Raw genomic sequence first — 27673 nt, 5'->3', positions numbered from 1 at the left:
CCGCCCACCGGGACAGACCCCGCCCACCGGGACAGGCCCCGCCCCTATCCTCAAGCTCCGCCCCGCCCCCTCCAGTTGCTGCCTTGGTCACGCCCACCACAGGCCACGCCCCTTCGTTGACGGACAGCGGCCCCAGGGATAAATGACAGCGAGCGCGACCAATCAAAGCTCGCAGAGGGACTCCGCGGTTCCCGCCCACCGCGGAGATCCCCGCGCGTCACGTGGAGAGCGAGATGGGCACCGAGTATGCAAATATATGCAAAGTGTATGTTAATGAAGGGTCTGCCAGCAGTGCGGGACGACAGCCGGGGAGATGGGGCGAGATCCGGGAGGGCGACACGAGGGTGGGGACACGGGGAGGACACAGGGGAACAAGGGTGGGGGGGCGTGGGGGGAACACGTGGGGACCGCGGGGGGAGGGGGACACGGAAGGGCACGAGAGGGGTGGCACGAGGTGGGGGGATCCTGTGGGGACACGGGGGGGCCCCGGTCCACGCCCCAGGCGCGGCGGTCCCGGGGCGGTCCCGGCCGGTCTCGCCCCACGCCCACGCCCGGCCCCGAGTGCGGAAGCTCCGGGCGGCGGCCCCGGGACCGGCCCCGAGCGCAGGTGGGACCCGGGGCGCGGAGGAGTTCGCGGGTGGGTCCCCGTGGGAATGGGGGCCCGTGGGGTGTGTGCCCACGGGGAGGGGGCCGTGGGAGCGGGCGCCGTGGCGGAGCGATGCTGAGGTGGCCGGGAAGAGCCTTGGGGACACGCGGGGACAGTGCCCCGTCCGTGAGTGGGGGCAGGGTGGCCGCGGCCGAGGACGTGCCCGTCCGTGCGACACGCGTGGGCGCTGCCCGGTGATGGGGGGACACGCGGGGACACGCGGCTAGAGGGGACCGGGGGTGGTCTCCCCTCACGCGGCTTCTGTGACCCCGCATCCCTCGCGTGTCACCCCGTGTTCTGCTCTGTCTCTGTGTCTCCCGTCCCCCCTCACCCTGTGACCGTGTCCTCCCCATCCCGTGTCCCCTGTCTCCTCACGCCACCCCTCTGTCCCCCTTCCCTTCTCCGTGTCCCCTGTCTCTCCGTGTCCCCTGTCTCCCGTATGCTTCCCGTGTCCCTCCGTGTCCTCGTGTCCTCACTGTGTCCTCCACGTCGCTACACGTGTCCCCCATCCGTCGTGCATCCCCTGTCTCTCCGTGTCCCCTGTCTCCCGTATGCTTCCCGTGTCCCTCCGTGTCCTCGTGTCCTCACTGTGTCCTCCACGTCGCTACACGTGTCCCCCATCCGTCGTGCATCCCCTGTCCCCCTGTGTTGCCTGTCCCCTGTGTACTGCCTTGTCCACCCCGTGTCCCCGTGTCTCCCATCCTGTGTCCTCACTGTGTCCCTCACGTCCCCGTCCCCCATGTCCCCCATCCCGTGTCTTCTGTCCCCCGTCTCCCTCACGTCCCACATCCCCTGTGTCCCACTGTCCCTCCTGTCCCTCGTGTCCCGTCCCCTTCTCAGCTCCACTTTTCTTTCCCTGAAGCCACCGCAGCTTCTGCTTTCGGGGTGTAGGTGACGCCCCCAACACCCACGGGGGAGACAGAGCCCAGGGGCGGCCTCACCCACCCTCCTGGCCCTGAAAGCGGAACCGGTGCCACGCACGGCCCCTCTGGGGGAGCCCCGGTTCCTCTTTCAGGACCGAGGGTGCCACGCGGGAGCGTGGGGTCACGAGGTGCCCGCTGGTGCCCCCAGGCCATGGACCCCCCCCGGCGGGTGCGCCTCAAGCCCTGGCTGGTGGCCCAGGTGAGCAGCCGGCGCTTCCCGGGGCTCCGCTGGCTCGACCCCGAGCGCCGACGCTTCGTCATCCCCTGGGGACACGCCACCAGGAACCCCCCGGGGGGACCCCAGGACCACGACACCATCTTCAAGGTGACACCGGGGGACTCGGGGTGGGAGCGACAATGGGGACGTGGGATGGGGGTGACAGGGTGATGGGGTGACAATGGGAACATGGGGTGGGTGACAAGAGGGACACTGGGTGGCAGTGACAAGGATGATGGGGGGACATGGGATGGGTGGGTGACAGTGGGGTGTGGTGGCGAGGGGAACCGGGGACGTGGGGGTGATGGGATGACGGGGCGCACAGGCGGGGGGTGCCGGGCGCTGACACCCCCGCAGGCGTGGGCGCAGGAGACGGGCCGGTTCCGGGCCGGGGACCCGCCGGACCCGCCGCGCTGGAAAGCCACGCTGCGCTGCGCCCTCAACAAGAGCCGCGAGTTCCGGCTGCTGCTGGACGGGCCCCGCGGCTCCCCGGCCCAACCCTTCCGCGTGTACGAGCTCTGCGAGGAGCCCCCCGGGGGCGCAGGTACGGGGGGGCTCTGGGGAGGGCTTTGGGCACCCCCGAAGTCCCAGCACCCCACAAGGACATGACGCCCCACAAGTGTCCCACACCCAAAAGCCCCAGCACCCCATGAGGTCCCAGCCCCCCAGCAGCCCCCCACACCCCCCAAGGACTCAGAGCCCCCCGAGACCTGGCCCCCCAAAAGGGGCCCGCCTCCCTGAGAAGCCTCAGTGCCCCATGAGTCCCCAGGACCCCTCAACTCCCTCGGCACTTCCCAGCCCCTCTCTCCCTTGCAGAGGGGGGGGATGAGGATGACTATGGCTGCAGCGGGGAGGAAGACGTCAGCCAGGTATCGGGGGGGCTCAGGGTGGGGGGATCCCCAAACCGGGGACATCTCAGGGGGCGGGGGGTGTCCCTGTAACACCCACTGTGCCCTGCAGCTCCAGAAGATGACATCCCTGAGCATCGATGGTGAGTGGAGGGCATTGGGTGGGTCAAGGTGTCGGGGGGTTGGGCTGCACCCCTGACCCCCCTCTCTGCTCCAGACACGCAGCACAGGGGGGACCTGCTGCCCCCCTACCCCTGGTCCAAGGAGGAGGCCCCCACCTTTGCCAGCTGCTGCCCCTCGGGAAGGCCCTTTGGGCCTCCCCCCCCAGCGCTGCTGCAGGGGGAGGTGGGGGGCACCCATGGGGCCCCTGAGCTGCTCCCCAGTGCCCTCGCTGAGACGGGGCCCCCCCTGGGCCCCCCGGGACCCTCGTCCTCCTGCCCAGTGGCACCGACAGAGCACCTGATCCCTGACCTGCTCGTCAGCCCCCACATGCTGCCACGTGAGGAGGGGGCTGGGGGTCTTGGGGGGGCTGGATGGGGTGGCTGGAAGGATGTGGTGGCCATGGGGTGGTGGGACAGAGGTGGTCATGGGTGTGGGGTGGCCATGGGATGGCCGTGGGGTGGCTGGACTGGAGTGACCATGGGTGCAGAGTGGCTGTGGGATGGATGAGGGTGGCCAGGGGGTGGGCGGAGGTGGCCAGCTGGAGTGGCCCTGGGGTGCTCCCTGACCCCTGCTGACCCCCGTGGCCCCCGGCAGTGACTGACCTGGAGCTGAAGTTCCAGTACCGGGGCCGCCAGGTCTGCGCCCTCACCGTGAGCAACCCCCACGGCTGTCGGCTGTTCCACAGCAGCCTGGAGCCCACGCGCGAGCAGGAGGAGCTCTTCGGGCCCCTGACGCTGGAGCAGGTGCCCTTCCCTGCTCCCGACACCATTCCCAACGAGAAGCAGCGCTTCTACACCCACCAGCTGCTGGACGTGCTGGACCGAGGGCTCATCCTGGAGCTCCAGGGCCAGGATCTCTTCGCCCTCCGGCTCTGCCAGTGCAAGGTCTTCTGGACGGGGCCCTGTGCTTCTCCCCAGCCCGGCCCTAACCCCATTCAGAGGGAGAGGAGGACCAAGCTCTTCAGCCTCGAGGGCTTCCTCAACGGTCAGAGGGCAATGGATTGGGATGGAGAGGTCAGCTGGGGCGGGGGGACCCCAGGCACTTGGGCACCTGGTGGCATGAGGGGGACAAAGGTGTAATGGGGACACCAGCTGGAATGGTGGGGACACCAGGTAGGATGGGGAGACAGCAGGTGGCACCTGGGAACCTGGTGGAACGGAGCTGGGATGGGGGTTGCCCTGGGTTGGGTGGTGGTGGCACGGGCAGGCACAGGTCCCTGCCCCTCACCTCGGCATTGGGCCCCGCAGGCCTCATCCAGTTCCAGAAGGGGCAGACCCCCACCCCGCCCCCCTTTGAGATCTTCCTCTGCTTTGGTGAGGAGTGGCCGGACCAGAAGCCCAAGGAGAAGAAGCTGATCACGGTGCAGGTGAGGGGCCAGGCCCGCGGCTGTCCCGGGGGACACGGGCGGGTGTCTCTGCCCGCGGTGACGCCCTGGGCTCCTGCAGGTGGTGCCGGTGGCGGCGCGGCTGCTGCTGGAGATGTTCTCCGGGGAGCTGTCCTGGTCGGCCGACAGCATCCCGCTGCAGATCTCCCACCCCGACCTCAAGGACAGGATGGTGGAGCAGTTCAAGGAGCTGCACCAGCTCTGGCAGAGCCACCAGCGGCTGCCGCCAGCGCAGCCCCCGCCCGGCCCCTCCGCGGGTGCCTGGGCGCTGCCCCCCGGCCCCCTGCCCCACTGACAGGGACACGGGGACAGCCCTGGCACTGCCAGCCGGGGTGAGTCACTCGTGGCCATCTCGGCTGGTGGAGCCGGGGCCACCCAGCACCGTCCTCATCCTGTCCCCATCCCCATCCCCGTCTCCCCAGAGCTGCCAGTGACCAGCAGCCAGGGGAGCTCCGAGGGGGACCACCCACCCTGGGGCGGCTCTATCGGGGCCGAAGCAGCCGGACCCCCCTCGCTGGATTCCCCAAGGATAATCCCCCCGGGGTTTTGGGGGAAACAGCAAGAAGACAGGGGCTGGGGCCCCCTTGGACCTGGAGCTCCCAGGGATGGGGAGTACCCAGCGCTGGGGGGCAGAAAGCAGCCCCAGCCCCGAGAGAAGAACCAGAGGGGGCTTGGGAGGTTTTAATTTATTTTTTCAGGTTTTTGTTGTTTTTTATTGTTCTCGAGATGGCTACACACCCCCAGAGGGAACCGCATGCGCCCGCCCGCCCTGCCCGCACTCGAGCCACCGCCTCCTACCCCAAAATCAAACCAAAGAAAACCCCAAAAAAAGGGAAAAAAAAAGAAAAAAAACCCAAAGAAGAAAACAAACTAAAAAAGCAGAACAAAATAAAATATAAATCTCTATTTGCAGAGTCCGTCCCGCCTGTGTCGTCTCTGGGAGTCGGCACCAGGCAGGCCACGGTGGGCTCAGGGGGGCAGCGCCCCAGGACCCCCAGACTGACCCCCCATTTTCCTAAACAATTTGTATTGTTTGGTTTTTGTTTGTTTCTTTTCCTTCTTTTTCTTTTTTGTCTCCATTTCACAGAAAGTTTTTCTACTTCTTTTGCTGCCGGGCGAATCCGAGTGGATCCGTCTGACTCCTGTGCCTGGTGGGGTTGGAGTTGGGTTGGAGGGTGTTCCCGTTGGGCTGTTTCTCGGGCGGTGGCCGAGCTCCGGGGTGCGAGGCCGCCGGGCAGGCGGGATCCCCGAGCCGTCCTCCCACGGCTCTGGACTCCGGGACGCGCTGGAGCGGGCGAGAGCCCTCGGCTGATTGTGGGACACATTCTTGGGTTGCTGTTTCCTGTCTTCTCCTTAAAGACATTCCTGGGAGGAGGAAGGGAGCATCAGCCCTCTATCCCCACTGTCCTGTGGGGCGAGGGACCCCAAGCCAGGCCCTTACCTGGGAGACAGGAGCCACGTGGAGCCGGAGCTATCGGAACAGGCGGGTGAAGTCCCTCAGAGCCCAGCAGACTTGTTTACATTCCTCAGCACTGCAAGACAAGGGGTGACACCAGGGGCTGACCCCAAGGGGACGTTTGGGACCCAGGGCAGGTGTCCTGCCGAGGGATGGGAGCTGGGAGCATGGCAGCTTGGCTCCGAGATGCTGGGAGAGATGAAGGGACAATCACCGGGGCAGACCGAGGTTGGCAGCCCCCGGGACCATCCCTGGAGGGGACCGGGTGCCACCACGGTGGTGTCTGGGTGAAGGAACCCGCTGCCCCTGGCACTCGGCCTCTGGGATTTGTCCAGGGACAAAGTGGAGCCAGGCAGAGGGAAGCGATGCTCCCAAAGCAGCCGGTGGCCCTGGGAAGGGACAGGCCCGGGCTGGCAGCTGGAGCCAGTGACTCACGGGGATGAGGAGGCGGCTCCGCAGGGATGGGGCCGGGCAGAAAAACCCGTTGGGTGACAGCAAAGGCGCCTGTGGCCCCCAGGGCTCTGTGTGCCTGTGCAGGCGGATGGCACATCCAGCAGGGTGAACGAAGGAAGGGCTGGGGGCTCCAGGGCTGCTGGGGGCCATCCTGAGGGAAGCAGCTGTCCCAGCTGTGGACCCCAGCACCACTCACCTGGTGACCTGCTTGTGGAAGTCGGTGAGCTGTTTGTGTGTCACCTGGATGGCTCCGCCTGTGGTTTCCTTTGGCAGCCCCTTCAGAGAGTTCTCCAGCCAGCGGCAGAACGTCTGTGCCGAGGGACAGGGAGGAACTCGGAATGGGGAGCCCAACTCGGCTCCCAGATCCTGCCTTGGCAGAGCTCTGGGGTCCCATGGGTCCAGCCCAGCCCTCTGGGGGGTCCCTTCCCTCACCGGGCGGTCGATCTGCATGATCTCCCAGAGCACCTCGGCGACGTCGGGCAGGGTGTAGGGCGGGAGGCAGAAGCAGCACGTCTGCAGGAGCTGGTTCACGAGCTGCTGCCCCAGCTGGGTCATCACCTGGTTGATGAGCTCCTTCCGCACTTCGAAGTCCTCCTCGTGCTGTGGGAGGAAGAAGAATGGGGTGGGCAGGGCGTGGGGACAGGGACACACTGCTCCTGGGGACAGGAACACGGCTGCTCCTGGGGACAGGACACACTCCTTGCTCCACAGGCAACTCCCAGAGCTTCTCTGCCAGCAGTGGTGGAGGAACCCGGGTGGCTTGTGGGGACAACAGGACAGGACTGATGAGGACGATGGGGCTGATGGGGTGTAGAGCCCCCTGGTGTAGTGGAAGGTGTCCCTGCCCATGGCAGGGGGTGGAACTGGATGGGCTTTAAGGTTCTTTCCCACCCAAACCATTCCATGATCCCATGGTGACAGCCCCATGGAGGGAGAGCCCCCTGAGGAACATCCCTGTGTGTCACTCACATCGTTGGCCACACCGGTGTGGATCAGATCCCGCAGGAATTTCATGACGCTGCAGTTGGCGTCCCGGTGGTCCAGGGTGGTGGCAGCGATGGCCCACTGCAGGATTGGGATCATCACCTGGCTGCGCAGGAGGGTGACAGGGCTGCGCTGGATAAACCTGCCCAGGGACAGACGGATGTCAGGGGCAGGTCCTGCCCCCTCCCCGCTCCACTGCTCCCACGGGTGCTCCCATGGGGACCCTCCACAAGGGGAGAGGGGCTGGTGTCCTGCGGCAGGAGGTGGCAGGAGCACGGTGGCACCTGGCTGCCAGGCGGAAGAGGTCATCCACAGTGTCCGGGTGGTTCTGGAGGCCGTTGGGTTGCTCGAGGAGCTGGAAGGTGGGGATGCAGAGAGCCTGGGGAGAACAGGGATCCATCAGCAACCACCTGGGATCACTCCTCAAACTGCCCTTCCCTGCATGGAACAAGCCTGGGCTCCCCATCCCTGGAAGTGTCCAAGGACAGGCTGGAGGGGGCTTGGGACAACCTGGGATAGTGGAAGGTGTCCCCTGCCCATGGACAGGCTTCAAGGTCCCTTCTCACCCAAACCAGTTTGAGATTCTATATAGATTGGATATTAGGAAAATTCCTCCTGGAAAGGGCTGCCCAGGGCAGGGGTGGAGTCCCCATCCCTGCAGGGATTTAAAAGTCATGTGGATGTGGCACTTGGGGACAGGGTCAGTGGTGGCCTTGGTAGTGCTGGGGATGGTTGGACTGGATGGGCTCAGAGGGATTTTCCACCCCGAGCGATGCCGTGATTTGGCCGGCGGGCCCCACCTGCAGCATGTCGAGCAGGCCCTGCCGGCAGCCCTCCTCCATGCCGTACTCATCCACCAGGATGCTGCCCAGGTAGAGGAAGCAGGAGTGCTGGTGTTCCCGGTACACATTCACCATCTGGGGAGACAGGAGCGCTGGCACAGGCACCGCCGGATCTGCCCTGATCCCACATCCCCCTGAGCCCAGCCTGAGCCGGCGTCCCAGCCTGTCCCATGCGGGCAGGGACATCCCAATGCACTCGCCCAGGTCCTGGCAGCATCCCTGTGCTGAGGCTCCCTGAGCTGGCACAGCTGCTCCATGGAAGCTTCCCCTTTGAGCCTGGCAAAGCCCAAGCAGAGCAGGGAACACCCAGCTCAGGGATTCATGGATCCTTCCACCAGGCAGGGTCACCTCCCCGAGGAGCTGCACCACGCAGGGTTTGCTCCTCCCAAATCACACACACACAGGGCTCGACAACCTCCCAGCACCCCCCACCTCTTCCAAAGCCTCTCCCCTCCCCAAGGGTTTATCCTGGAATTTCTGAGCCTGCCAGGATTTACTGCAGCACTTCCCAGTGCCCGCAGCCACCCCTGTGACACTCCCAGCAGCCACAGTGACCTGAGCGAGCCCCCCCGAGCCAGCAGTGTGTCCCCCTGGGGTTCCCCCATAACCCACAGCATCCCCCGGGCCTGCAGTGCCCCCCAGAGCCCCCCGAGCCAGCAGGGCCCCCACCTGGGTGACGAGGGGCTGCAGCAGCGCGGCCGAGCCCTTGCCCACGCAGCGCACGGCAAAGCGCAGGCAGCGACAGCACCGCTCCACGATCCGGTTGTCGGCACTGTGCTTGTTCAGGGTCTCCGACAGCACTGGCCAGATCTGGGCATGGACAGGGAGAAGGGTCACACGCCACCCTGGAGCATCCCCCGCTCCCTCCCGGTCCCCAGAACACCCAGATCCCAGCATGGGACGGCAGATGGGGGAGAAAAGCTTTCTGGGGGAGCCTGGAGTGGTTTATTCCCTCCAGTGCAGCATGGCAAACGGGACATGGGCAGGGAAACCAAACACCCAGGACATTCCCAGAGCCAGGGCCCCTTCCAGGGGTTGAAGCCCCAAATTTTCCCCCTCCACACCCCAATCTCTTCTTCCAGGAGGGACAGGAGGGTGCTCCACAGCTCCTCTCCCGTGCAGCCCTGAGCAGACACACAGATCCCCCCAGCCGGGGGCCAGGACTGTACAACACCCCAGGTACCCTCACACCTGGAAACCCCCACCCACAACCCCCCACCACAACCCTCTCCCCAAATCCCAGCCCTCTCCCACGCACCTCCTGAATGACTTTTTGGCACGGGTGGACCTGGCCGTTCTCGACAATGGGGTTGGTGTGTCTGTGGGAACAGCCAAAGGTTAAGGGGGGTTTGGGGTTAAAGCCAAGGAAAAGGGTTGGAGCTGTGGGAAGTGGACCAGGAACTGGCTTGGGGGCCACCTCGGGAGCTGGAACTTGGGGAAGCAGAGACTTCCAGCCCATTGCTCAAGGGCTGGGGAGAAAGAGGCGCTGCAGATTCAGGCTCTGGGGGAGCAGCTGTGCCCCAGCTCCTTCCTCACCTGAAGATGACGGCAAGTCGATCCAGGGGCACTGTAGGGTCTGAGGAGAGGCCATTGCTTGGCTCCTGGGAGAGCAGCTGGAAAACAAGGAAAAGGACACGATTTCAGGACCACAGGTAGCCCTGTGCCCAGGGAAGACTCTGCCTGGACACCGACCCCACCAGCAGCACCTCTGCACCTCCTCCACCCTTGGCCACAGGCTCCCTGTGTTTCCTCCACATCCAGAGCCTGCTCCCAGAGGTCCTGGAGGAGCTTGGAGCAGGGGGGAGGTGGAAGAATCTGGCCAAGGACCACAGGAGGAGCTCCCGAGAACCACATGCACACCACTTTCCTGAGGCTTCCCTCCCTCCTCCTGCCATCCTGAGATTTCTGCTCTGCTCTCCTGGGTCTGCATGGAAAGGTCACGTGGGCCAACACAGTTTTGGGACAGGACATGACTTTTTGGGGCTGTGTGTCCCACAGGGGAGTCAAGTTCCCACCCGCTCCATCCTGGGGCGGCAGGGTGCAAGCTGCCCACGGCACTTGCGGGGTCACAGAGACTCCTGGGCTCCTGCCACAGACAGTGATTCCCAGGGATGGCTCTCTTCCCGTGTAACACAGGACACAGCACCAGCGTGGTGCTTCCCAGCCAGGAGGGACTCAGGGAAGGGCTCGGTCCTGGACATGTCCCGTGTGGGTGCTGGGCTCTGCTTGCACGGAACAAGCAACAGGAGGAGAGGGAACGGCCTCAAGCTGTGCCAGAGGAGGCTCAGAGTGGATATTGGGGAAATTCTTCCTGGCCCTGGCACGGCTGCCCAGGGCAGGGGTGGAGTCCCCATCCCTGAAAGGATTTAAAAGCCATGTGGCACTTGGGGACATAGGTCAGTGGTGGCCTTGGCAGTGCTGGGGAATGTTCAGACTCGATGGGCTCGAGGGGCTTCTCCATCCCAACCAATTCCGTGACTCTAGGATACACTTCTGGCTCTGAGGACACAGTTGCCATGGTAGGGCCACTGTCCCCTCCCAGCTGCTGTCCCCACTGTCCCCCCCATCCGGACACACCTTCTTGAGCGCCAGCACCTGCACGGCGCACAGCTCGCTCAGGCACTCTGAGATCTTCTCCAGGGGCAGCCGGGCCAGCACCAGCGCCGTCCCTGCAAGGACACACACGGCTCAGGAGCAGGGACGCAGCACGGGAGGACGGAGGGGTCATGACATTTCCAAATGGAAAGGCAGTGGGTCAAGGGCAGGGCCTGGGAGAGTTTCCCTGCAGCTGAACCTGGCTCTGGTGGAACCAGACACTGCAACGCTTCAGTCTCAGCAGGGAGCAATGCTGGCACAGGGACAGGCCAACGGATGCCACAAGCACATCTGGGCCCCCCATGTGTCCCCAGTGTCCCTGTCCTGGCCCAGCAGCACCATGAGATCCCGGGAAGCTCCAGTGAAGGTGCTTCAGGGCTCCCAGCCATGAACACGAGGAGCACTGAGCTGCTCCCAGTGCCACGGGCAGCAGCTGTGCCGCCCGGCCCTGGCACCGCCCGGCCCGGGCATGGCTGTGGTGCCAACCACCCCGGGGGAAAATCTCCCTGGCTCAGGAATCCCTGGCTTGTTCTAAGGGAGGGGGAGAAAACCCTTTGACAGGGAGAAGAGCAGCTCAGCCAGTGCTGGGGCATCGAGGGGAACAAGGGGAGTTTTGTCTCCCATAGCAGCACACAACTACAGGGAAGGCTCCCTGGCTCTGGGGGTAGAGGCTCCAGCAGCATTGGAATTCCTTGGAAATACTTTAAGGCACATCCCTGAAACCAGCTGTGGTTGAAGAGGCTCATGGTGCCCAACATTCCAGTGACACCAAAACTCCAAGTCTAAACTGCAGTTAAAATCTCCATTCTTGGGCTCAAACTCTCTAAAATGACCAGTATTCCCAAATTTCTACCCTCTGCGTCCAACAGGTGATTCCCAGCGTTTGGATGGAGCAGTGATCCACTGCCAGCCTGGCTCTCAGCATTTCCCACATGTTCTTCCCACACAACCAGCTCAAGACAGCCCCCAAGCTGTGCCTCAGGGATGGGGACAGCTTCCAATCCAGGATTTATTTCTGCCTCCAGCCCCAAGGGAACTCCTGAGGATGCTCTGCATGCGGAATGGGACTTGGGGCACATGGGGACAAACCCTGTGAGGATGGGGCTCAGCACCCTGGGGAGCGACTCCCATGGATACCCCAGCAGATCCCATGGATACCCCAGCAGTTCCCACAGGTACCCCGGCAGATCCCTCGGATACCGACCCTTGAGCAGCCCCACGGCAGCCTCGGGCGACAGCGCGAAGGAGTCGAGGGCGCGGGCGATCTCCAGCAGCCCCGAGAAGTGCTGGGCCATGTGGTCCCGGCACACGGAGCAGATGTTGTGGATGGCCTTGGCCGCGGCCGACGCCAGGCGCCGGTCACAGAGCCCCTTCATCAGGTAGCCCAGCACGGGATCTGTGGAGACAGAGGGTCAGGGGGCGGCGGGCGCGGTGGGGCCGCGGGGCCGCGGGACTCACCCAGGAATTGTGGGTTCCTGTCCACCACCTCGCTCATCTCGCCCACCAGCTCGATGCTGGTGTAGCGCACGGCCGTGTGCACCGACTCGGGCAGCCGTACCACGCCCTCCAGCACCTCCACCAGCGTCGGGTTGTTCTCCCTGCGGGACAGGCTCGGCTCAGCTCCCAGAGCGCCGCGGTGTGGGCTGGGAGGGGCTGCCGGAGCTGGGTCCGGACCCACCGCCAAACCGGACACGCTGAACTGGGACAAACCCTGTGAGGATGGGGCTCAGCCCCACAGATACCCCAGCAGCTCCCCACAGATACCAGTGCCACAGCAGGGAACAGACAGGCAACACTGAACACCTCCAGGGAGAGCCCCACCACCAGCACGGGGGTTCGTTATCTGGGAACCACCTGCTCTGGCGTGGGAGGGCGGGATGGGGCGACCCCGGGCCGGAGCCTCGTGGGACGGGCTGGTGGGAGCAGAGTCCCCAGTGCTTCCAGCCAGTGCTCCCAGAACAGGACACAGGAAAAATGAGCAGGAGCAGCCTTGACACAGATAACAGGAGCTAGTGACGTGAAAGGACTGAGGTGACTCCTCCAGGCGCCTGGGGAACGGGGGGATAGGATTCCCAGCCTCACACGGAAGGGAGGGATAGTGTTACCAGCCTGGGAAAAGGAGTGATGGCAATCACAGCCTCCCAGGGAAGAGAAGGATGAGGATCATCCCAGGGGAGGGAGGGACAGCATTCCTAGCCCAGGGAAGGTCAGCTGGGCTGTCCCACTGCTGGCAGTGCACAGGACTCACTGTGGGTTCACCACCCTGGGTGTCACCTGTCCATGCTTCCACTGTCACTAACAGTGGAGGAAACACGCCTTCACTGACTTAACCTCCCCTGAAGATACCCAGGAAAACTCTGCCTGGATGTGGAAGGATCCCCAAGGAATGGTTTGGGTGTGAAAAGACCTTAAAGCCCACACAGTGCCACCCCTGCCGTGGGCAGGGACACCTTCCACTGTCCCAGGTTGTTCCAAACCCTGTCCAACCTGGCCTTGGGCACTGCCAGGAATGTGAATGTCTTCGGGACATTTGTGGTGTCTGTGTCACACGGAGGCAGCCCTGGCCCCCCAGCCCCCCTGGACACGGGTGGGACTCACTGGTCGACACTCTTGGCGATGGAGGCCATGATGAAGAGCACGGCTTCGGTCACCTCCCAGGGCGGGTTCCCGTCCTTGAGCGTCGCGTAGAGCTGCAGGAGGGGACGGTCACTGAGGGGACACGGACCCCCAGCACCAACCCCTGCCCTCAAAGCCCTGTTCCTGACCCCTCCTGTCCCCAAACTCCCACCCCAGCCGTGGGCCCACAGAAACCCCACATTCCACAGGCCACCATGAGACTGTGGGACCACAGCAGCTTTCCCCAAAATGTCAGACACCTCCCACAGCCCCCACACCTCCTGCTCTCCCAGAACAGCTCCCACCACACACTTCCTCGTGCATGAGATGTGTGTGACCTCCTCCAATCCCAAAGGCTACCAGGGCTCGGTGACCTCCCTTGGGATTTGCCTGCACCCCATTGCACTCCTGCAAACCTACCTGAGCAAAACACTCCACTGAGCCCACCAGGAAGATCAGGTCTTTCACCAGGTCAGAGACACGCATCCGGAACTCCCCGAAGTCATCGGTCTCCTCTGGGACACCCTCCTGAGGGAGAGGAGGGAGAGCACAATGGCAGCTCAGGGGAATTCAGGTTCCCACTCAGCCACAGCCAGGGGAACACCAATGATTCTGTTTTAGGGAGATCCATCATTCCAGCCCTCCTGTCCCAGACCAAGCTGCTGGAGGGATCAGAGAGCTGTGCCCAAGGAAAACAAGACCAGCCTGAGCACACACTGCGTATTCCTGCTCTGACAAGCCGGGGAAGGGAGGGGAAGCAAGGGGATGACGAGCTGAGGAGGGGAGAAGAGGATAAACCATCCCAGACGGCACAGAAGAAGATGCCAACTGTGGCTAGTGAGCTGTGCCAGCTTTATCCCAACAAAACCTCCTCAAGCAGGGAAAACACAGCTCTCCAAGGAGAACCATCCAGGGAAGGTGGGAGAGGGTCCCCCTGCAGCCTCCAGCAGAGCAAGAACTGAGTGAATGAAAGAGGTTTAATGCAGCAGATTTATCCCTCTCACACCTTGCTGGAATCCCTAAAAGCACAGGATGCTGCCCTGCAGAGCCCCAGAGCTACGGAGAAGCCCTGGTACACGCACATACACCCCCCACTGCCCCGGCTGTTCCATAGGGACACACACACACACCCCACTGCCCCGGCTGTCCCATACACACACACACACCCCACTGCCCCGGCTGTTCCATAGGGACACACACACCCTCACACCCCCCCCCACTGCCCCGGCTGTTCCAGAAGGGACCTTACGTGGTCGGAGTCGAGCTGGCAATGCCGTGCCAGCGCGTGGAGCAGGCGCTGGATGTAGGCTTTGAAGATGCTGTGGATCACAACATCGTCCGTCTTGTACAGGTGCTCCCCCAGTCTGTACCAGAAGTTAAAGGAAATTTCTACCACCTGTTTGGAAAGAAAAATACAGCATTTTGTTACCAGCAGAACATTTTTTCCCACTGTCAGTGGTACTGATGGAGAAACAGAAACCCTCCCTGAGGTGCTGGCAGTGGTGGCATGACAGATCTGCGTCGGTGCTACGGTGTCACACAGTGGTGACACAGGGATCGGTTCCCCCAGAGCCACTGATTTCTCTGCCTGTCACTCAGTGGAGGACTTGGAACCCCCCAGTGACCCTGAAGACCTGTCCCAGCCCTTGGAAGCTGAAGCCTTTCCGGCCCGGAACAACCCCGGAGTGGGACTGGCGGCTCTGGGAGCAGCTCGGGCTGGAAGCAGACACAGCCCCTTTGTGGTGGGTTCTTTCATTTATCGTGTGGTTATTGAACAGAAACCAAGAGTATCAATTTGCCCAGGAGCAGCTGCAGAGCTCCATGTCCCCCTCAGCACCGACGGCACAGGATGAGGCCGTGGCCAAGGAAAACTGAGCTTAACAGACCTGGGAAAGGAGGAAAAGGGTCCCAGAGACCCCAGTGAGCAGTGGGGCCTGCTGGAGCACAGCCACTCTGCACCTCCCACAGCAAACCTGCCATGCAGCCCCTTCCATCCACTGAACACAGGCAGGGATCAGCTACAGGGACTAAATTACCGGTTTGGGAAGAATCAAAGGATAAAGAATTAAATAAAGGATAAAGAGAGACCAAAACAATGACAAGTTTTGCTCCTGAGGCAGGTGGGTGGGAGCTTTGACAAGAAGCATTTCAGTCACTCGCAGGGCAAAATTCCCAGGAACCACAAATTCCCACTGAGCTCAACTTTAACACGTGGGAAAGCACTCTCAGGGGTTTCGGAGCTGTGCTGGCAATCCGACTTCCAGGACACCTGGAAGGAAACGCGAAGCCAGAGTCCTGCCCACGAGTGCAGAGCGGGCATTCCAGAGCCAGCAGCTCACAGGGACCAAGGCCACGACTGCATGGCAACGGAAGGGAAAGACCTTCCCCTCTGGCAGGGCTCTGGAGGGCGGGGTTTGGGCTGCGGCTGCCCCGCTCACCTCGTACTGCGGGTGCCCGGCGCAGATGAGCAGCAGCTCCAGCGTGCGCAGGTCGCCCAGGCCCTGGCCTGGGGTGCACACGATCTTGTCCAGGAAGGTCTCGCACAGCTCGGTGAACACACGGCAGTAGTTGAGCACCCTGGGGAGGGACAAGGGTCAGATCAGCCTCACGGGCTTTACCCCAGTGCAGGGCAGGGCTGGGCCAAAATGTGCCCAGAGCCACGGCCAGAGCAAGAAACCCCAACTTCTGCTTCATCAGCAGCTGGGAAACGCCTCAGCAGGGGAAGTGGGTGCAAACACGGGGTTCCAATATGCAAATCTGCTGAAATACTCATCTCATACTTCTCCAAAAGCCCAGTGCCAAGTGTGAGGGTACGGCTCCAGTCCAGCCCAGCCCCGGCCCTGGGCCCCTCCATGTCTCTCTTGCAGCAAGGGGCCCAGACCTGCCCCCAGGCTTTGGGTGTGACCCCTTGAGTGCCCAGCACAGGGACGGGCACTGCCCAGCCCCCATGCCCCCAGCACTGCTGATGCTCCTGGCACTGGTATCCCCATTTGGAGGCTGACATGGCGCCAGCTGGGTCAATGCTGCCCTGCCCGTCCTCTCCCGGCCACGGCGCAGGTCCCTGTCCCTCACTTGTCCAGGTCCTCCCGTGCCACAGCCATGTGATAGGCACTCTCGAGGGTGAGCACACCCTGGAAGAGCTGCAGGGCCAGGGGCAGGTTGGTCTCCACATTCTCGATGGCGTAGAGGGCCGAGCACACGCAGTCCGACGCCGCCTCGTGCAGGTTGGACGATGTCTTGTCCTGTTGCTGCAAGGCACAAAAGCCCAGCAATCATCAAACAATCATGGAATACCCTGAGCTGGAAGGGACCCACAGGGATCACAGATCCAGCTCCCGGCCCTGCACAGACAGCCCAACAGCCCCACCCTGCGCATCCCTGGGAGCGGTGTCCAAACACTCCCGGAGCCCCCCTACTTCCTGGGAAACACTCACCAGCACCTCGAAGAGGAGGGACAGCAGCTTGCTGTTGGCCATGAAGGTGCTGTCCAGGACACCCAGGTTGAACCAGCTGCCCAGGCACCGGAAGATTTTGATGAGCATCTTCTCCTCATTGCCCGCCTTCTCCACACACGTCACCTGTGGGGACACGGGAGAACGGGTCAGGATCCAACTCCAGCAGTGATCCATGAGAAATAACCGGTAACATCCTCTGGAGCCCATGTGAGAACATTCCAGAAGCAGGCTGCTCCCAACAGCCCTGTTACCTACTGCCCTGGACTCAGTGAGCAGAAGGGACAGAGCCCAGACTCTCCTGCCAGCTCCAGCTGCTGTCACAGGAGCAGCAAGAGCAGCTGGAGTGCCTCCCTCATTCCCACTCCTGCAGGATGCTGTGTCAGGCCACCAGGGATGTTCACACACGACAAATCCCAGTTTAATCCTTCTCCCCACAAACCACCTCTGCAGAGAGAAGCTGGTGCTGAGAGCCAGACCTGTCCCAAGGGACATTCCAAACACGCCATCCCAGTGTCCAAGCCAGGATATGCTGGGATGTGGGAAGGCAGCAGCTCATTCCCTGCACTGGCCAACGCTCCAGCTGCAGCCCAAAACCCAGCAGAGCCGTGCCCAAAGCCCCAGCCTCGACAGGCACAGGGAAAGGGGGAAGAGGTGGACAGGCAGGACATGGAGAAAGATCCCAGACCCCCTGGACTGGCCCAGGCATCCTTGCACGAGAGCTTCCAGAGATCCTCTCTCCTCACTTGACACTGCAGTCCTAAAGGTGGAATGCTGGACCTCATCCCAGTCCCTGGAAGGCTGCTTTAACCCCCCCATCTTGTAACTGAAAATGGGAATTTGGCATTCAAATCCCACACAGAAAATGTAAATTTGGCTCTTCAGGCAGGTGATGGAAACACCTGTGCTCGTACTAATAAGGAAAGCTCAGGAAAGCTCCAGGCAGGTGCAGAGGGAGCAGGAATGTGCAGGGACAGGGCCAGCCCTTGGTGATCCTGTGTCAGCTCCAAGCAGCCACGAGCACCAGAGCAAGGGGACACTGCCTGTGTCCCCAGCGTGCCAGCCAGGATCTCCCAGGGATCCCAGGAAAAGCTGGGGCTGGACATGGCTGGAGGGAACAGCCCAGTGCAGGGACTCTCTGATGTGCCAGCTAGGATACCCCAGGGGTCCCGGGAAAAGCCAGGGCTGGGGCTGGCTGGGCAGGGTGGCACTGGATGGGGACTGGAGGAAGGTGAAGGAATTTCAGAGTGAGCAAGGGCTTGCTCAGACAACTTCTCCTAGGAACAGGTGGAGCTGGGCTGCCCTGATGGCTGCAGTGGCACTGGCAGGGAACTCTGCCGGGATGAACACGGAATGGGGAAAGGCTTCTGCAGCAACACCTGAGCTGCTGAGCACAGGACACAGCTCAGCTCCATCTCTTGACACAGGATAAGGGGAAGCAGCCTCGAGTTGTGCCAGGGGAGGCTTAAGTGGGATATTGGGAAAATTCCTTCCTGGAAAGGGCTGTCCATCCCTGGCACAGCTGCCCATCCCTGGAGCAATTAAAAAGCCGTGTGGATGCGGCACTTGGGGACACGGTCAGTGGTGGCCTTGGCAGTGCTGGGAATGGTTGGATACGTGGGCTCTGAGGGCTTTTCCAGCACAAACAATTCCACGATCCCATGAGCTGGGCTGGGCACTGTGGAGCAGAGGGAGCTGCAGCTGGAGGTGCTGCCCAGGCCTGGCCCCGCTCACCAGCAGTGACACCACGGTGCTGGAGTAGTAGGCCAGGTCCTCGATGATCTCGGTGCGGCGGTTGGCCCCGATGCGCAGGGAGCGGCTGTGCACCTCCTCCGGCAGCACCGTCAGGATCTCCAGCAGGAAGGGCAGCGACGTCACGTCATTGCTGTACCTGGAGTGCGGGAGCAGGGACAGGAGACACCTCAGCACCGGGAACAGCACAGCGAGAGCTGGAGGGGCATCCCGGCCCGCAGCAGGGTGTGGGACTGGGTGGGCTTTGAGGTGCCTTCCACCCAAAGCATCCCAGGACTCCATATTCCACAGATTTGGCAGCAGTGTCACGTCAAGGACAGGCAGTGTCCAGCACAGGGGCACAGCCCTGCCAAGAGGAGCCTCCAGGATGGCTCAGCCCAGGATTTCCCACAGAGCGGTGGCAGAAGCTTTCCCAGCCCATGAGCTCTGTGAGTCCAGGTGCCACTGCCCGCACAAATCCCGTCCCCTCCTGCTGCCAATGGACACAGGGCCACCTCAGCATGGTGGCAGCCCCAGGGGCTGTTGCTGTCACTGTGCAGCAGCATGTGGCATCCTGTGGGGACACCTGGGGACACCCAACAGTGACCAGCTCCAGCCTCACTGCTCCATCCCGCAGCACAGCTCCAGCTGAGGGGAGAGGGATCATCCCAAACAAAACAGGGATGAGGAAAAGCGCTGAGTGTTGGGCTGTGGGCAGGGAAGCGTGCACGGCAGACAGTCCCTCCTGCCACCACCCAGGGCACCTGAAACCAGGGATCATGGGAGAAAAACTGCCCTTTCCCAGACCACACAGGACCACCCACCAAACATCTGCCCGCAGGACAATCCCCAGTGCAGAACCAGAGCAGTCACTCACTTCTCCACCAGTGTCTGCACACAGCCCTTCCACGAAGCCATCTGCAGGGCGAGGTCAGCTATTGCCAAAGCGAGCTGGAAGGGAATGCAAAAACACACGGATCAGTGTGAGGAGTGCTGGGATGTGCCCAGGAGAAAGGGCTGGCAGGCAGCTCTGGAGTCCACCCCTACCATCCCTGCCAGCAGGTAACTCCGGAAACATTCCCAACATCACCTGAGGGAGCTCTGGGCCAGCTGCCCCCAGGGGTGACATTCCCGGCCACAATAGTCAGGGGCTGGAGGAGCACCCTGGCCTCAGCCTGGGGTGTCAGACCCCCCAGTGCCACAGGAACGTATGGATAATGGGAATGAAGGGTGCAGAGAAATCCCCCTGAACACCCACGGCGCTGCTGGGTTTGGTCTCAGGGAAAACCCCTGCTCCTCCTCTCTTCACAGCAAACGAGGATGAAGTAACGGATGTCACCGAAGGAACCAAGTGATGAAGGAAGGAAAACAATCTTGTGGCAGGCAGGAGCAGGGATCAGCCTTCCCTGCTCTCCAGCCCAGGGAGAGCAGTCCCAGAGTAACTGCCAGGAGCAGGACAGGGAGGGAGCAGCTCCATCCTTCCCCCACCAGCACCCACCTGTGTGACAATGACCGGGGACAGGTCCTTCAAGTTCTGGATGTGGGACAGCAAAGAGTCCCGGAGTGAGGCGTGGGAATCCGTGGGAAGTTCATAGAATGAAGTTTGGATCTTCATCTTCATGGTCTGTGCTGCAAAGTAGCAGGACTCCACATCCTGGTGGATCTGCAGCAGCTGGTCTGAGATCTCCCAAGCATGGACCTGTGGGAAAACCACAGCGTGGTCAGTGGGCAGGGCCGGGGCAGCACTGAGGGGTGGGGGGGTCAGGGGGCTGCAGACAGTCCAAATTCCCCAATGGAAATATGGCCCTGTCCTGCCAGAGAGAGTCCAGAGAGGCCCCGGAGCTGCTCCAGGGCTGGAGCCCCTCTGCTCTGGAGCCAGGCTGGGAGAGCTGAGAATGTTCCCCTGGAGAGGAGAAGCTCCAGGGAGAGCTCAGAGTCCCTTGCAGGGCCTAAAAGGGCTCCAGGAGAGCTGCAGAGGGACTGGGGCCAAGGGCTGGAGGGACAGGAGCCAGGGAATGGCTTCCCAGTGCCAGAGGGCAGGGCTGGATGGGAGATTGGGAATTGGGAATTGCTGGCTGGGAGGGTGGGCAGGCCCTGGCCCAGGGTGCCCAGAGCAGCTGGGGCTGCCCCTGGATCCCTGGCAGTGGCCAAGGCCAGGCTGGACATTGGGGCTGGAGCAGCCTGGCACAGTGGGAGGTGTCCCTGCCATGGCAGGGCTGGCACTGGAGGGGCTCTGAGGTCCCCTCCCACCCAGCCATTCCACGACTCCCCAAACGCCCCTGACTGCAGAGTCCTCACTGTGCTGCCATCCCAGCTCAGGCTGGGGGCTGGGAAGGTGCTGGCACTGGGACAGCCACCCGAGGAGGGACAGAGCAGCTCCATAACATCAGCAGAGACCCCACAACCCGTCCAGGAGAGCAGATTCCACAGCAGATCCGATGCCCCAGCCTTGCAGGAAAGTTCAGTCAGAGGCTTTCCTGGGCTGAGTGGAGTCTCACATGGAAACGAACACAGGAGAGCCCAGCAAGGCACAGGTGGCAGGAGGGGGTTGGATAAAGACCAAAATCACGACAGGGAATCCCAGTACTGAGGACACCAGGCCCATCTGAGGGCCCACACCAGGACTCCAGAGCAGAACATGGATGTGCCCAAGAGCTGGAGGAGAGCCAGGCAGGAAACCACAGCCTGCCCGGCCTCAGAGCTGCTCCAGCCAGTGCTGGGCTGGTCTGAGCCCAAAGGCTCGGTCCTGAGTGTGGGATCGGGGCACTGCTGAACCAGGGAAACACTAGGCAGACCCCAGAGCCCCCTGGCTGGGCTGGGGCTCGGGAACAGACTGTCACTGAATCCCAGAGTCACTGAGGTTGGAAAAGATCTTCAGGACCATCGAGGCGAAGCTGTGCCCCATCCCCACCTTGTACCCAGCCCAGAGCCCTGAGTGCCACCTCCAGGCCTTCCCTGGACACTTCCAGGGATGGGGACTCCAAACCTCCCTGGGCAGCATGATTAAAAATCCCAAATCCAGGTGATGCGGAAACCTGGGAGCAAAACTTGAGCTGATTCCATGAGCTTCGTAGCCCTTGTCTCTGACAGCCTTTGGGCCACAGGATTTCCCTGAGCTCAACCCAGTGTGAAATAAAACCTCTGCATCCCTAAAACCCATCTGTGGTCCTCACTGCAGCCTCACTAACAAAGGCAATTCCATCACAACCCTTGGCCAGCCACTCCAACAGCCGAACAGCTCATTGTTATAAACCACCGCCTGCCCAGCCTCGCTTCCAGCTGCAATCCAGCCTGGAAGAAAAAATAATCCCCTTTCCAAATCTCTCCCACGGGCAGGACAGTGGTGCCCAGAGGCTCCACCCCTACCAGTGCTCCGGACCCAAATCCTGGGCCAGGGTTCCCAGGGCTCTCCAGCATCGAACAGGGAACAACAGGGCAGCACCAGGCCAGATCAGCATGATCCAGGCTCATTCCCAGGAAAACCCAACCTCTTGCAGGTGGAAAAGGAAAACGTTATAGCTGGTGATAGCACAGAGCCTAGCTCCTGATCCCACTCCCAGAATTTCTGCTAGGAAATCTTTCCACGGCCACTGCAGCCTGGAAGGCAGCCGGAGCCGACTGCGGAACCCAAAGGGCCCAGACAAGCTGAGGAGGGCTGGGACACTCAGCACCCCATGTGCTCTGCTCTCCTCTCCTCTCCCTTTCCCCTTCCACAGAATCCTCAAGAATCCTTTGAGCTGGAAACCCCCAGAGGCCACCGAGTCCAACCATTCCCCAGCGCTGCCAAGGCCACCACTGCCCCCCGTCCCCAGTGCCACATCCACAGGGCTCTCCAGTCCCGCCAGGCTCAACCCCATGGCCGAAGGATCCATCTCTGCCACATCCAGGCGGAAACTCTTCGCAGCTTCCCATGGGATACAGCACATTTTCCCCATGGAATGCCGCTCCATCACCATCCCTGACCACAGGAGGGTCAAGGAGCCTTTCCCGAGCTTCCAGACAAGCTCCTTTGCTGTTTCCAGGCCCTGATCCTCCTTTCCCAGCGGCCTCCATGACATGTGCTGTTCCAGGTCAGTAACTCCAGTATCTCCAGCGACTCCTGGTGTGAAACTCACCCGTAATGACACTGACAGAGAGTGAGAAAAATCTGGAGGCATTGTAAACGTCCCCTCTGGATTTATTTACCCTCACCAGGAAGTTACCAAACTGGGAATAAACAAAAAGTTAAGACACTCAACACCTAAAACTGCCAGAATCCCAGCAAACCCTCTCATTAAACTCTTTCTCCCCTCAATTAATGGGCTGGTAATTCCCAGTTTGGATGCACACGGTGGCACATATGGGAGATCCTCCCAAACCCACCCATCCCAGAGCACATGGATAATCCCTCTGGGAGCCACCAACTCAGCAAAGAGCACAATTATTAACGGACTGTGAGCACCAATGGCTACAAGAAGCTGTTTCTATGCCTGAAACTCCTCATGGCACATTCAGGAATTCTACAAAGCCCTCAAGAGCTGAATGACATCGGCTCCTGCACCCTCAGGCAGCTCCAACAATGCCGACCTGGGATCAGTGTCCTGGGAAATCCCACCCTGATGGAGCATTCAGCAGGAACAGGTGCACAGGGCAGCAGAACAGGTAGGGAAAAACTTAAAGCAGTGTCAGGAAATAAATAAATCCTCAGTCCTCGAGGAGCCCCTCTGCTGTGGAGACAGGATGGGAGAGCTGGGGGTGCTCACCTGGAGAAGAGAAATGTCCAGGGAGGCCTTGGAGCCCCTTCCAGGGCCTAAAGGGGCTTCTTAACCCCAGGCTGTGCCCAAGCAGACTCCCGGTGCTGCTCCGCAGCTGCCGCTCGCGGTGGCCCAGGACCGGTGGCCCAGGGCTCCAGGACACAAACAGCCAGCGAGCTCATCGCTGGGCACACACCAGGAATCCGGGGATTTCTCATTTCCATTGGTGTCCTGGCAGTCCAAACCCTACATGTTGGGTCAGGCTGAAGCCCCGAGGAGAGGACAGGTTGAGCCATGGCCTCATCACCATCGCCAAGGGGCCAGGGCTGAGCCTGGAGAGGGAGACACTGGGACCCTTTCCCAGGCCCCTGTGGGCACAGGGCACAGGGCCAGGAGAGTTTATTCCCACAGAAGTGGGAAAGGATTTCAAACTTCTGCCCAGGACACTTCATTTGGTACAAGGTGCTCTGGTGGGTTTTTAATTAATTAGGGGTCACTCTGCTCCCCGATGTCATCAATACATGAGCTTTGGGGACAGATCAAAGGGACTGTGAAACGTCAGACCCAGCCACTCCAATGAACCCTGTTGACTACAAGCCAGAGGATTTCCTTCCCAGAAAGCACTTCCTGAACCACCACTACAACCCAAACCAATCTCCACTCAATCCACACCACAACCCCAACACCCAGCTCACAGCCACGGATCCACGTGGAACATTCTCCCACAGCTCTGCCCCAGACACCAGGGATGCAGAGAAACTGCAGCCATGAAGCTCAGAAAGCCAGGATGAGGCCAATCCCCCCGCTGGGTACGGCTCCTCTGCCTCAGGAAACCCCAGTGGGTCTGGAATCAGCCCTCACATGACTCCCACCATACAGCTGGCTGAAGGATCCTCAAATTCTGGGATTTAGGTCAACTTGCACCTTCAGCCGAGCTCTCCAGTGCTGAGCAAGCGCAGAGCTGCTCCACCACATCCGGCCCCATTTCCCAGGAATAACCAGCAGGAAAGGCAAGAGCGAGGCTGCTGGAGGAGCTGCCGGACAAACCTGAACCCCACGTCCTGCCAGAGATGCCAGGGATGGAAACCATGGGGATCTCAGGTTTGGGGGTCCCCAGTGCCAAACCTGAACCCCCACAGATTGACTCAGGCACCCAAACTCAGCTTTAGGCTTTGCCTTCTCATGCCCACGATGGCTCTGATCCCCCTGGCAAACAGGGAGAGCTCAACACAACATCCCTGGCAGTGGCCAAGGCCAGGCTGGACATTGGGGCTGGAGCAGCCTGGCACAGTGGGAGGTGTCCCTGCCATGGCAGGGCTGGCACTGGAGGGACTCTGAGGTCCCTTCCCACCCAGCCATTCCAGGATTCTGTGCTTAAAACTCCAGAAAGGCAAAAAACAGTGGGAACCCAACCCCGAGAGCTCGTCCCAGCAGAGGCAAATGGGACAGAACCGACGAGGGCTGAGTGCTCTGGAACAGGCACAGCCTGCCCCAGGGATGTCAGGGACACCCCATGACAGGTGGCACTGCGTGGACACGTTTTGGCCACAGAAGAGGATCCAAGCAAACGTCCTTTGGGGGTCAATCCCAGGGACTCGATCCAGACCAGGGCACAGGGAGACCTGAGAGACAAACACCAGTGACAAGGGAGCGCCCAGCCAGGGCCACCAGTGCCACCAATGCCACAGTGACTCCCAAGCCGTGGCCTGTCCCACCGGTGTCACCGTGGCCCCCAAGCCTTGGCCTGTGCCTAAGTGCCCAGCCAGTGCCACCACAGCCAGAGTGACCCTCGAGCCGGGGCCTGTCCCTGCTGCCAGCCCAAGTGGGCAGCCAGTTCTGTCCCCACGGACCCTGCAGGGACGCTGGGCAGCAAACCCACCACTCCCAGGATTTCCATTCCTGACAGAACCCTGGGCACGACCCTCCCTTGGAGCTCCCTGGGGCTTGCCTGCTGCACCACGCTTGGGAGCACGGGAAGGGAAAGGAGCAGGGCTGGAGGGGCCAGAAACACCAGAAAGGAGCTTTTCTTTCCCGTTTTCCTCCAACAGCCACAGCCCTGTGCAGGTGCCACGAGCAGCTCCTGCAGGACCTGCCCTCACGGAGCTCCAGGGGCAGCGGGCAAAGTCACCTCCAAAGGACCCAGTTACGAGCTTTTTGCTCATATTGAGTGGATGAAATCCAGGGGCAACGAGAGCACTGCCATTCCCAGCCACGTCTGCTGGAATGGGTAACGAGGAAAGGCCTTAACGCCCAACCCTGCAGCTCCATTTGCCTCTGTGAGCACTGAAATATCCAGGTTTGGTCTCTGTGCCCAAAAACAAGGCAGAAGGACCTTTGCTTCCCCACACACCTTCCAGGCAGCTCCCCCAGCCACCCCTGGCTGGGAAAGGTCCCGCCAGAGCATCCCAGCCCTCCCATCCCATGCCAGGGGAGCTCCTGCTGTAGAGCATCAGCTCCCGCTGCCCCACAGGCTGGAATAACCCGGCAGCTCCGAGGAGAGGAAGGTGCTGGATGGAACCAGGCTGGGCCCGGAACACCTGGAAAATAACTGGGATTCCTTCTGAGACCCGGCAAATAAAGCCCAGAAAGGACCAGGGTGAATAAGCACAATAAAAGGGGAGAAGCAGGAATGCGGCTGACCTGAGGCTGAGCTGCTTTAATAACAATTATTAATTATTGCTGTGGTTACTGTTGTTATTATTATTATTACTATTACTACTATTGTATCAAAAGCAGCCCAGACAAGCAGGGAAAAGCCCAGAGGAACTGGAGCAGAGATCCCGGCCCTGAAGAGGGTCAGAGTGCTCAGGAATACCAATCAGTCCCCAAAGGCCCAAACTCTCCTTGGGATGGGGAGGCCTGTCCTGAGGACACCCCTTTATCCAACAGGAATCCTGGGGGTCTCACCCAGGCAACCCCCAGCCCCAGTGGGTGACCCCGACCTGGGAGTCCCTGGGACAGGAGTTTTGGGGTCTCACCCAGGTTCAGGGGACCCTGTGACAGGAACCCATCCCTGAAATGCAAATCTGCCTCCTCTAGCTGCCCTGAGATCTCTGTTCCAGCAAAGCCCCTCCCCAGGGGAACACGGGGGAGCAGCCCCGATGGGAACTGGAATGTAGCTGCAGCACTGAAGGGAATTTAGGGGACAAAACATGGGGCAAACATTGAGTTTGTGGGAACAGAGAGTCTCGAGATTGGCCCAGTGGTGGGAAGGGAACGGAGCTGAAGCTGCTCCGGAGGGAGCTGAGCAGAAACTGGGATACACAGAGCAGGGAGGGGGCAGGATACGGCTCCTCCCCAGTCCCAGCGTGAGGGAATCTTGTCCCATGGGGAGGGTTTGGGGAGAGCAGGGGGGGAGGACGAGGCACCCCAAGGGCCCCGAGGGCAGCACAGAGGGGACACTGCCCAGTTCTGGGGAGGGGGAACATCCACCCCCTGAGGGGGGGGACAAAGTGGCTCCAGCAGGACAAGATGAGGCCACAAAACACTAACAAACACCCCAAGCCGGGTGGAGCTGGGGGAAGGAGCCGGGGCTGTGCCCTAAGGGCTCTGGGGAGGGGAACGAGGCCTTGGCTCCATCCCGTCACAGATGCCGGCGGCTCTCTCGGCCCAGCCGGCAGGAGAAGCCCGGAAGGAGCCCAAATTTCCCTCTGGGAGCCGATTCCTCCTTCCCAGCTACCTCAGGACTGTGCCAAACCTCCCAGTCCGTTGCTCCTGGTGTTAATCACAGAACCCGGGAATAGGTTGGGTGGGAGGGGACCTCAGAGCCCCTCCAGTGCCAGCCCTGCCATGGCAGGGACACCTCCCACTGTGCCAGGCTGCTCCAGCCCCAATGTCCAGCCTGGCCTTGGCCACTGCCAGGGATCCAGGGGCAGCCCCAGCTGCTCTGGGCACCCTGGGCCAGGGCCTGCCCACCCTCCCAGCCAGCAATTCCCAACTCCCAATCTCCCATCCAGCCCTGTCCTCTGGCACTGGGAAGCCATTCCCTGGCTCCTGTCCCTCCAGGCCCTTGTCCAAAGTCTCTCTCCAGAGCACTCCCAGGAATGGAGCAGCCACAGAGCAGCGGGAAGCGGCACAGGCGGGGTAGGGGCTCCCCGGGGCCGCCCCGAGGCCGCCGTTCCGTGCCCCGCCCAACCCCGGATGGGGCCCGAGGCCTCCCCGCGAGCTCGGGCCCGGTTCCCGCCGCCCGCGGCTCTCACCGAGCGCTGCAGTTCACCCAGCCAGCAGCTCGCCCGCTCCTTGCCGCTGGGGTCGGGGTCGTGGTAGAGCGCCTGCACGGCCTGCTGGACGAGCTGCAGGCTGGGCCGGCCCGGCCCGCGCTCCATGGCCGGTCCCTCAGCGCCGCCCGCCCGCCGCCATCGCCGCTCCGCCGCACCGGGCCGGCCCCCGGAAACGCGCCCGCGCGCCTTCCGTTCCGCGTCCTTCCGTTCCGCCGGCCTCGCGCGCCGCCGCCCGCTCCGCCCAGTTCCGCCCCGCTCACCCTCTCCCATCTCATCCCATCCCATCCCATCTCATCCCATCCCGTCCAGATCCGTCCCATCCCGTCCCATTCCATCGCATCACGTCCCGTCCTCTCCCGTCCCGCCTTGGTTTGTCCCACCGCCCCCCCCCACGCCCTGCCCGGAACGGGT

At 61.9% G+C, this 27673-nt stretch overlaps 2 protein-coding genes across 11 annotated transcripts; one reads left to right on the top strand and one right to left on the bottom strand.

The window, feature by feature from the left end:
* Window positions 1-142: 142 nt before the first annotated feature.
* Window positions 143-5013, top strand: IRF5 (interferon regulatory factor 5). Of its 10 annotated transcripts, none has more exons than XM_032106494.1 (9): window positions 143-265; window positions 1718-1894; window positions 2144-2330; window positions 2603-2655; window positions 2747-2777; window positions 2852-3133; window positions 3391-3780; window positions 4044-4162; window positions 4242-5013. In XM_032106494.1, exons 1-9 carry the CDS (start codon window positions 143-145, stop codon window positions 4473-4475), a joined length of 1596 nt encoding a protein of 531 aa, XP_031962385.1. In that variant the 3' UTR covers window positions 4476-5013. The 10 variants fall into 10 exon arrangements, with proteins under 10 accessions (XP_031962385.1, XP_031962394.1, XP_031962395.1 ...); XM_032106503.1 differs by having other exon boundaries at window positions 3391-3809; window positions 4242-4330; XM_032106496.1 differs by having other exon boundaries at window positions 178-265; window positions 2112-2330.
* A 56-nt stretch (window positions 5014-5069) lies between these two features.
* Window positions 5070-27432, bottom strand: TNPO3 (transportin 3). The gene is made up of 23 exons (XM_032106493.1): window positions 27242-27432; window positions 19808-20008; window positions 19187-19260; window positions 18313-18469; window positions 16561-16704; window positions 16199-16374; window positions 15565-15703; window positions 14376-14522; window positions 13547-13654; window positions 13109-13200; window positions 11969-12108; window positions 11715-11906; window positions 10493-10584; window positions 9452-9528; window positions 9174-9234; window positions 8585-8725; window positions 7874-7990; window positions 7358-7452; window positions 7059-7215; window positions 6522-6689; window positions 6286-6398; window positions 5622-5712; window positions 5070-5545 (listed from the first exon to the last, which is right to left on the bottom strand). The coding sequence occupies exons 1-22, from the start codon at window positions 27365-27367 to the stop codon at window positions 5652-5654; spliced, it is 2778 nt and encodes a 925-aa protein (XP_031962384.1). The 5' UTR covers window positions 27368-27432; the 3' UTR covers window positions 5070-5545; window positions 5622-5651.
* Between the last annotated feature and the right edge of the window lie 241 nt (window positions 27433-27673).

Source organism: Corvus moneduloides, chromosome 4 (genome assembly GCF_009650955.1).
Source record: "Corvus moneduloides isolate bCorMon1 chromosome 4, bCorMon1.pri, whole genome shotgun sequence".
NCBI lineage: Eukaryota > Metazoa > Chordata > Aves > Passeriformes > Corvidae > Corvus > Corvus moneduloides.
This window is presented reverse-complemented; position numbering and strand designations above follow the sequence as displayed.